This window comes from Daucus carota, chromosome 1 (genome assembly GCF_001625215.2).
Source record: "Daucus carota subsp. sativus chromosome 1, DH1 v3.0, whole genome shotgun sequence".
NCBI classification, from domain to species: Eukaryota; Viridiplantae; Streptophyta; class Magnoliopsida; order Apiales; family Apiaceae; genus Daucus; species Daucus carota.
In genome coordinates, this window is record NC_030381.2 from 15,940,789 (window position 1) to 15,950,898 (window position 10,110).

At 37.4% G+C, this 10,110-nt stretch overlaps 2 protein-coding genes across 2 annotated transcripts; both read right to left on the reverse strand.

Annotated features, from left to right (window-relative positions):
- Nucleotides 1-6,510: 6,510 nt before the first annotated feature.
- Nucleotides 6,511-7,038, reverse strand: LOC135152683 (uncharacterized). Its single transcript, XM_064093374.1, has one exon. It carries the CDS (start codon nt 7,036-7,038, stop codon nt 6,511-6,513), a length of 528 nt encoding a protein of 175 aa, XP_063949444.1.
- A 9-nt stretch (nt 7,039-7,047) lies between these two features.
- On the reverse strand, nt 7,048-8,715 carry LOC108217976 (uncharacterized). The gene is made up of 2 exons (XM_017390893.2): nt 8,530-8,715; nt 7,048-8,145 (listed from the first exon to the last, which is right to left on the reverse strand). The coding sequence occupies exons 1-2, from the start codon at nt 8,713-8,715 to the stop codon at nt 7,048-7,050; spliced, it is 1,284 nt and encodes a 427-aa protein (XP_017246382.1).
- Nucleotides 8,716-10,110: the final 1,395 nt, after the last annotated feature.

Here is a 10,110-nt window from a genome sequence, read left to right on the forward strand (position 1 = left end):
ATAAAATGTGAAGAGGACTTGCGTCTAGTCCAAATCACTAAAGAAAACATTTTATTTTTCATTTTGATTTATAACATGGATGTCGAAAAAAGGTTAATATCATTTTATTGAAACATGGAAAAGGGAATTCAAGTTCACTAATAATGTGTCAACGCATATTGGACTTAAGGGGGTAAGTTCCAAAGTCAAAAGAAAATCAATTATGTCCAAGTGTTATTCGGTATTGATGAAAGTATTCATGTCATGATCTTATTGGAGGTTTTATTGAGAAATCTATCGTTTTGTGGGTTAAGTGTAAGGGAATATGTGAAAAGAAAGGTACTAATATGATCGGAAATTTATATCAAGGTATTTGCGAATATAATAGACATGGTGATTATTGCAACTAAATATTCATAAGGATTTATGAGTCATGGGTACACATATATTTGCAACAATTGTAAAGATAAGGATGTAGTAACTTGCCTTTACATGATTCTGGGATTATTCAATCTTGATGGTACGGGCCTTTCCCTTCGCCTCAGAACCTACACATTATATTAATCTCGTCACTAATTGGCACTTTAAGTCTATTTTATATTACACGCGCCTATTTTCTAGTTACGTATCCTAATACTTCTATTTTTATATAACTATCGACATAAAAATTATTACATGTACTTAACTATAGGTTTACATGCTCATATATACATATGAAAGACAATTAACATAATCATGTAATCACATACTCCACATAGTCACATAATTCACATAGTCATATAATGACATGGCATGATTTATTAGCTAGTTATATATATATACACACACACACAGACACACACACTTAAAATTCTAAACACATAAGCACGTAACACATAAAGGCTTATTTCTAAAGCTCTAAACTCCCCATTCTGACCTTATCTTAATCCTAAAAGTGCTTGCAAAGCTCAGACCTTATACCCTTGACAATTATGCAAGAGTTGCACTTACAACTCTCTAATGGTTCTCTAAGGTTGCTCTCGGTTACTTAGTGAAAATAAAGTGCTCTAACTAGGGCCTTCACTCTAAACCACTCTTAATAGGTTTCTAAGACTCTAAACTTACTTGTGCAATTGATATAATACAAAGGCCTCACATCATTTGGCTTAAAATGTTCAAAGGGCACAGTTAGGTTCTCTGTTGCAACCTCTCTGCACTACCTGCATCCTAACTGAGATAACTTGAGGTGTACTAAGTGCATTCCTACAAAAACAATTCCCATGGATTCCAAACTCTTAAGGCTATCTCTCAGACTTGGTTTCACTCCAAGGCCCCATCTGAAACTTCCCAGGTTATTACTCAAAGTTAACACTGCTGAAAACTACCCTGTTTCCCAACTACCTTGTGTTTACTGATTTTAAACTCTATTTTCTCATTAGGTTTTGGGTTCTAATGGTTTGTTAGGCTTCCTAAGGGTTTAATAAGCTCAGTTAAGCCAAGGCCCCATGAAGGCCTCACTCATGACAAGGTGAAAACCTCATAAGAACACAGATTACTTAATTCTGCCCTGTTTTGGGGTATCTACTGTTTTGGGTATGTATACCTATCTAAATGCAGGGGATTTGGTGATCTAAGGCTACTGGAATCAAGACTAAACTCAACTCTCAACTCCTGGACACTAAGGAGAAGCAAAACTCAACCATTCAACACCAAAACTCCTACTTCCTATGTGCAAAATTCTATCCAGTGCTAGTGTGTGCCTCCTTCACCCTTATCACCCATCTTAACACCATTCAACAACAACCAAGCCAACAATTCTACTCCATAATCTATATATGACTACTGTATAGACTTGTACAAGAAACTACAACACAAATCAAGCTCCAAAAATCACATTACCAAAGCAAGAATTCTCAGTAGAACAGAGCAGATTGGTTTTCAGCATTTTTAAGCATGATTTCGATCTAATACTCCATATAAAACCACATAATACATCAAAACTAAACATGACTAATCATGGCACATCTTATACTAGCATTTTATGGCAAAAACCGAGGCATGCATTGATTAAAAGCTGGTTTAAAAGTGACAAAATCAGCATACACTTTATACTATGAAAATCATGACATGCACTTATAAACTCTAACTTTTCTTAGCAAAATATTGACATGCAATGTTTAAAACTCTGTAAAACAATCTTGTAGAGACTAGAACTCAAAGAACCCAGCAAGAAACATCTCATTACATCAACAAAAATCATCCAAATCGATGGACTCCCTTCGGCTCCTTTGGAGTCATTTGTGAGGGCTTGCACCAAGGTTATGGCTTGACAAATGGGGGTGATACACTCCCTCAAGACCATTCCTTGTCCAAGTATCTAAGCCACAATTGGTTCAACTCTAGGTCCATGAGAACCAAAGTCGAAAACCCTTGGCTTGATGACATGCAAGTGCTCAAACTAACCTTGATTGAAAGCTTGTGACTAGGAGATGATTTTTCCCTCTTAGATGAGTGGTAAATTATGTGTGTAATTGAAGTTATAAAATGAAATGTATAAGAGTTTGGGAGGGGGTTTCTACTCAGCTGAAATGAGAGAGAGGGAGGAGAGTTTGGTGGGTTTGATTCTTGTGAAATGGAGAGAGTGATTGTTTTCTTGTTTTTTTATCATCATGACTTGACCAAGAGTGTTAGTGGATTTGAGAATTGACTAGCCTAACCTTTTCCCAAGCTTTGATCAAATTGCATCCAAGGTTTTAGTGGTAATTACAAAAGTCAAAGAGGGTGAATGGTCGATCATGCCCTTGGACCCTATTCTCCACCAAAATGCATGCAAGGGTACTAGTGTAAACTTATAATTATTAAAAGTATGAATAAAATGAATGGATTTTAATAAATAAACTACAATTAAATAAATCATCAAATTAATACTATAATTACTATGAGATTTTACAAATTTAACAAAATCATGATCGAATATTTTGGACAAAGAAATATTTTTAAAAGAATTTTCAAGTATTACACTCTAATATATAATCTATGTAATAAAAGAATTTACACACAATAATACACGTAATAATTCACAACGAAATGACTTTGCACTACAATTATATACGTATATCATATCACATAATCGCTCGTATTACAATTTACCACTAATTACGATTACCTCGGCTATTATTAAATCGCGTAGCTGCAACTATTAAATTAACACCGAATCAAGCAATATATTTAATCGCGTAGCGAAATCTCTCGCATTCGGCTACTTGACACAAAATAGAATATAATTATGCCATCAAGTCACGTATCAATCTCAATTATCACTAAATCGCGTAACAAGAAATCTTACTCGCGTACAAAATATATCGCGTAGAAATTATATTAGTGATACTTGCAATACCACATAACATGAGAATATATATACACTTATTTAACGATTCCACGTATTCAACATTATAACCTAGAACATATATATCGAGCTTATGAAATAGTTCAAAAATTACCGGTTGTTACATCCTCTCCCCCTTATAGGATTCTGTCCTCAGAATCTAGGAGAATAATTGAGGATATCGATTCCGCATCTCAGACTCTAGCTCCCAAGTTGCTTCTTCTACCTTTGGATTCCTCCACAACACCTTTACCAAGCTTACTGATTTCTTCCTAAGCTTCTTTTCTTGCCGGTCTAGTATTTGTACGGGATGTTCTTCATATGACAAATCCGTTTAAATCTCCACTGGTTCACTTTCTATCACATGATTGGCGTCCGGATTATACTTCTTGAGTAATGAGACATGAAACACATTATGCACGTGCTGATATTGTGGTGGCAAGGCTAACTCGTAGGCAACCTTTCCAACTTGGTTCAGGACTTCAAACGGTCCAATGTATCTTGGTGCTAGTTTTCCTTTCTTACCAAATCTGGTCAAACCCTTCCACGGTGATATCTTTAGCAACACAGCTTCCCCAATTTCAAACTTCACATCTTTTCGGGCATGGTCCGCGTACTTCCTTTGTCTGTCTTGTGCAGCAATTAGTCTCTTTTTGATCACAGTGATGGTGTCCTTCATTTGTTGTACCAATTTAGGTCCTAAAACTTTTCCCTCTCCAACTTCATCCCAATTCGTCGGTGTTCTGCATTTTCGTCCATATAAAGCTTTGTATTGTGGCATGCCAATGCTGGAATGGTAACTATTATTATAAGAAAACTCAACAAGGGTTAAATGTTCGTCCCAACTTCCTGAAAAGTCAATGGCACAACTTCGTAACATATCTTCAATGGTTTGGATTGTTCGTTCGCTTTGGCCGTCAATTTGTGGATGATATGCCGTGCTCATGTTTAACTTCGTCCCTAAATGTTCTTGAAATTGCCTCCAAAATTTCGAATTAAATCGTGGGTCCCGATCTGAAACAATTGATATAGGTACACCATGTCTCAACATGATTTCACGCACATACATATGAACTAGTCTGTCTACCGAAGATTTCTCGTTAATTGGAAGAAAATGTGTCGATTTCGTAAGACGGTCAACTATTACCCAAATTGCATCGTGTCCAGAACGTGTTCGAGGTAATCCTACTACAAAGTCCATGGCAATATTTTCCCACTTCCATTATGGAATCTTCAATGGCTGAATCAACCCACTCGGACTCTGATGTTCGGCTTTTACCTTTTGGCATGTATCACATTTTGAAATCCATTCTGCAATTTCTCTTTTCATGTTCGGCCACCAGAAATTCTTCTTTAAGTCTTGGTACATCTTGGTACTCCCCGGGTGAATCGAAAATCTAGAGTTGTGTGCTTCTTGCAAAATATCATTCTTCAATTCAGTCACATTCGGAATCCAAATCCTTGATGAAAATCTTAACACACCTTGCTCATCTTTCTGTGTACAAATTTCTTCTCCCGTCAACTGATTATCTTCTCGAGTCATCACTTCGTCTTGATATTTCTTTATCTTTTCTAACAGAGTTGGTTGAAAGGTAATGGCATAACATAATTCTTCTGCCCCTCCAAGTTCACAAAACTCCAATTGCAACTTCTCAATTTCATTTGACAACTCCCTTGGCATTGAAATCACATTTAACTTCTCTTTTCTACTTAATGCGTCTGCTACCACGTTGGCCTTCCCGGGATGATATTGTATCGAGCAATCATAGTCTTTGATCAACTCAAACCATCGGTGTTGTCTCATATTTAGCTCTTTCTGAGTGAAAAGGTACTTCAGGCTTTTGTGATCCGTATATATCTCACATTTCTCCCCGTACAAGTAGTGTATCCACAATTTCAAAGCAAAAACTATCGCAGCCAATTCTAAATCATGAGTTGGGTACTTCTGTTCATGTGGATTAAGTTGTCTCGAGGCGTACGCTATTACTTTTCCATGTTGCATCAACACGCATCCAAGTACTTTGTAAAAGGTGTCACTGTATATCATAAAATCTCCCTTGTCATCTGGCAATGCTGAAACCGGAGCAGTAATCTTTGCTTCGACTCTTGAAAACCATTTTCACACTTCTCCGTCCATTCAAATTTCTCATTCTTCCGTGTTAATTTGGTCAATGGTACGGCAATCTTTGAAAAATTCTTCACAAACCTTCGGTAATATCATGCTAATCCCATGAAACTCCTCACTTCTGTTGGCGTCTTCGGTCTCTCCCAATTCATCACAGCCTCAATCTTTTCGGGATCCACTCTAATCCCTTCACTTCCAACAATGTGTCCTAGGAATCTTACTTCTGTCAACCAAAATTCACATTTTGAGAACTTGGCATACAATCTCTCCTTTCGCAACACTTCCAACACTATTCTCAAATGTTCTTCGTGATCAGCTTCCGTCTTTGAATACACCAAAATATCATTGATGAAAACTATGACGAATTTGTATAAATATTCCTTGAATACCCGATTCATTAAATCCATGAAAGCAGCCGGTGCGTTCGTCAATCCAAAAGCCATAACGAGGAATTCGTAATGTCCGTATCGTGTTCTAAAAGCTGTCTTCGGTATGTCTTCAGCCTTAATATTCAATTGGTGATATCCCGACCGTAAATCAATCTTCGAAAAACAAGAAGCTCCCTTGAGTTGGTCAAACAGATCGTCAATTCTAGGCAAAGGGTATCTATTCCTAATCGTCAACTTGTTCAATTCTCGATAATCTATACAGAGTCTCATACTCCCATCTTTCTTCTTCACGAACAGAACTGGTGCGCCCCACGGTGAAACACTTGGCCTTATAAATCCCTTGTCTAATAGTTCTTGTATTTGCTTCGCCAATTCCTTCATATCTGCCGGAATAGTTCTATAAGGAGCCTTCGAAACAGGTTCGGTGTCGGGTGCAAGTTCTATTGTAAATTCGATTTGTCGGTCTGGGGGTAAGCCAGGATGCTCTTCGGGAAACACATCTATAAAATCTCTCACCACTGGAATGTCTTCGGGGTTAGAAACTTCTTTACTCTTATCAATTACATAAGTTAAATATGCCTCGCATCCCTTCCGAATCATCTTTGCTTGCATCGATGTAAGAAATGTTTGGGTTTGCCTTTGACCCTTGAATGTTACTTTTTGCCTTGCGGTGAACTCAATACTACCCTTTTATTATTGCAATCTATTTGAGCATTGAAGCTTGTCAACCAATCCATCCCTAAAACCACGTCGAATTCGCCTAACTGGAAAGGAATAAGACTCGCAGGAAAAATGTGTCCGGCTATTTCTATAGTACAATGAGGGCACACATGTTCTACGAATATTCTATCTTGATTAGCTAGGACAACAGATAAGGGTTCATGCATCAATTGGGTTTCACAATTCAACTTATCAACAAAAAACTTCGAAATAAATGACCTTGTAGCTCCCGAGTCAATCAATACTTTAGCACAAGCAGCGTTCACAGAAAGCGTACCTGAAACTACATCAGAACTTTGAATTGCATCTTTTACATTCATGTTGAAAGTCCTTGCTTGTGTCGGATAAGTCAAAGCTGGATGAGATGAGGATGACGCCATTTGAGGTTGATTGAAAGACGTTGGAAATGATGGTGCTGGCATAGGAGTTGCTTGATTCATCGGATATGGCATAGCAGTCATTTGTAGCAATCAATTGTTAACCGCTCCTTTGCATTCCCTCGACACATGTCCCACTTTACCACACTTGTAGCACGTGATGTTGGCCTTCTGATTCTTACATTCATGAGCATAATGGCTTTTTGCATGACACTTGAAACAAACTACATTTGCCTTGTTGCAAATCCCCGTATGCTTCTTGTTACAAACCTTACACTCCGGAATCGATCCTTGCGGGGGTTTCTGTCCACTCCATTGAGATCTGTTTTCTTGTGACTTGTTTCCAAATTCCCTCTTCTTGAAATTCCCGGGTCCACTTTGAGGTTTAAACCTTTGATTAACTTTCTGATGCTGGCCCTTGTAACATGAGCCTTCTTCTCCCGATTCAAATCTTCTCTTTTTGTTGCCCTTCTCCTTCTGATTCTGCTCACTTTCACCTTCAATTACCATTGCTTTTTGAACTACTTCAGCATAAGTAGTCAATTCAAAAGCCGCCACACGGCTTCTCAACCACGGCTTTAGTCCTTCTTGAAACCTCTTTGCTCTCTTCTCTTCCGAATCAACATACTCTCCTATGAATCTAGATAGTTCAGTAAATTTCTTCTCATATTCCCCAACAGTCATATTATCTTGCCTCAATTCAAAGAACTTCATCTCCATTTGTGTTTGCATATAACGAGGAAAGTACTTATCCAAAAACATTCTCTTAAACCTATCCCAAGTAATGATTCCTTCGGGTTCTAAAGCTTTTGCTGTTTCCCACCAATAGTTCGATTCTCCCTTAAGAAAATAAGTAGCATACTCTACCTTCTGATTATCTCCAACATTTGTTAAGGCAAAAGCCTTCTCTATCTCTTTTAGCCAAGCATGAGCTTCAACTAGATCTTGGGTTCCTTTGAATTCTAGGGGTTTTACGGATTGAAAGATTTTGAAAGTGGTGACATTTGCTGGAGGTGGTTGTGGTGGTTGCATTTGTTGTAGAAGTTGTTGTTGTTGGGCTGTAGTGGCTGTTTGTTGGCGTACTAACTCTAGAAGTTGTGCTATATCAGGGTTCTGGTTCGCGTTTCGGTTTCCTTCTTCATTTTCTCGGTTATTAGCGGGTCTTCCTCGAGCTCTTTTAGGTGCTATCTTCTGAAATAAGAGTTATACAATTTTAAACAATACAAGGTTACGATATTATTTGCAATTATCATGGTATGCAGTTAAATATAATCAATAGAAATGATGCATGGTTATAAGCAAATTTAAAGAGCAACATTAGAATCAAGGAAAATGCATTACTGAATTAAAACATGGTTCGAAACTGAAAGGTACGAATGTCAAAGTACGAAATACGAGTACAGATCCGAATCAAAATAGTACGAAAGTCTAGAAACGGAAATAAACAACATAGTGATAAAAAGGAACAGCCTAAGCAACTAAAGGTCACGTCCTCTAGTCCTCGTCCTCCTCCTCGGTCTCCTCCTCACGGGTCCTAGTGGTGTCAGGGGTCGTGTCCTCACGCAGCATCTTGACCATGCTCCTAAGTTCATCCGCTATCATCTGCACAGTGAGCTGGCTGGACCGGTCACGATGTAGTGGCATCTTCTCCAACCTGGATGTGGCCACCTGGATCAATGACTCAAGGCTAGAGATGGTCTTCTCCTTAGGTCCGTCACCCATGATACGACCACTCGAATAGACCTCCTCGATGCGCTCCATAAGCCTGTCATACTTCCCTTGGATAGTCTCGAGCTCCAGCCTTAAATCAGCATAGACAGAAAAGGGGATTGGTTCAGGCGGCGGGACCGAAGATGAGTGCTCACGTTGCTGTCAATAATATATATATATATATAGACACACACACACACACACAAAAGGGTTAGATACGATTAAATCGAACGACGCATAATAATACTCCCAATATATATGCATAATATATAATATACTATATACTCCCTATGATCCTAATTGGGCTGTCCAGGGACTCTAAACCTAGGCTCTGATGCCAAAAATGTCACACCCCAAACCAACACACACACACGAATTGATATAATATGAACAAGTGGCAGATAAATAATAAATCCGAAAATTAGGATTACATACCATAAATCCCAAAAGTTACAACTTAGTTAATTACAAGTCCAAAAGAGTGAAATACAGTCCCAAAAGATCTTATAAGTTCAGAGTTTGGATCAGCCAATCTAACTAATACAAAATATAAAAGCGAAATTCGCTTATATCATATATAACTACCTTCGTCGTCAAACAGTTCTCGGCGTAGCCAGTGGCAACATGTTATAATCATATCATCATAAAAATTCATTTTAGGACGCTATGGATTACAGCCGGTGATCAGCCGCGAAGTAATCCCGAACCGCGCTGGGTTCTCAAATATAATGGGATCCCTAGGCTATATGTGAGCCTAATAAAATTTGAAGAGGACTTGCGTCTAGTCCAAATCACTAAATAAAACATTTTTTGTAACGCCTGTAATATTTGACTTATATATATTGCAGTATTCCATTTTGGTGACATATAAATTTCGTGTTTTAATTGCCAAATTATGTGAATTTGACTCGTTTATTGTTACGTGACTTTCGATTATAGTTAGAATGTGCTTGTACGATTTATGATGAATAATCCTCGCTACGCGATTAAATATTATTACTAGTTGCGACGGTTTTGACTTTATATTATTAAATGTGATCGTTGTCGCTACCCGATTCAATAACAATAGAGATATATGCGATTTAGTGATATTTGATTAATTGCGAGTAGCCGATGAACTTTAACTTGTAAAATAGCGTTTTGATGTATATTTCTCTCGAGATTTTATGTGTACTATATTCGTTCTATACATTTATGTGTAATGTGAATATTAGAGCTTTAATTGCATATATTCTTTTAAAACTCATTCCTTGTCCAAAATTTTTGAAAACTATTTTATTAAACTTCTAAAATCTCATATTATTTGTGATATTAATTTCATGATTTATAGATTTGTACTTTAATTACTAAAACTCTTTCTTTTAATACTCTTTTAATTACACTTTTATTATTTATCAAATGTCTATTCTACCCTTGCATGCACATTCTCTAACACTAGCAAGAAGG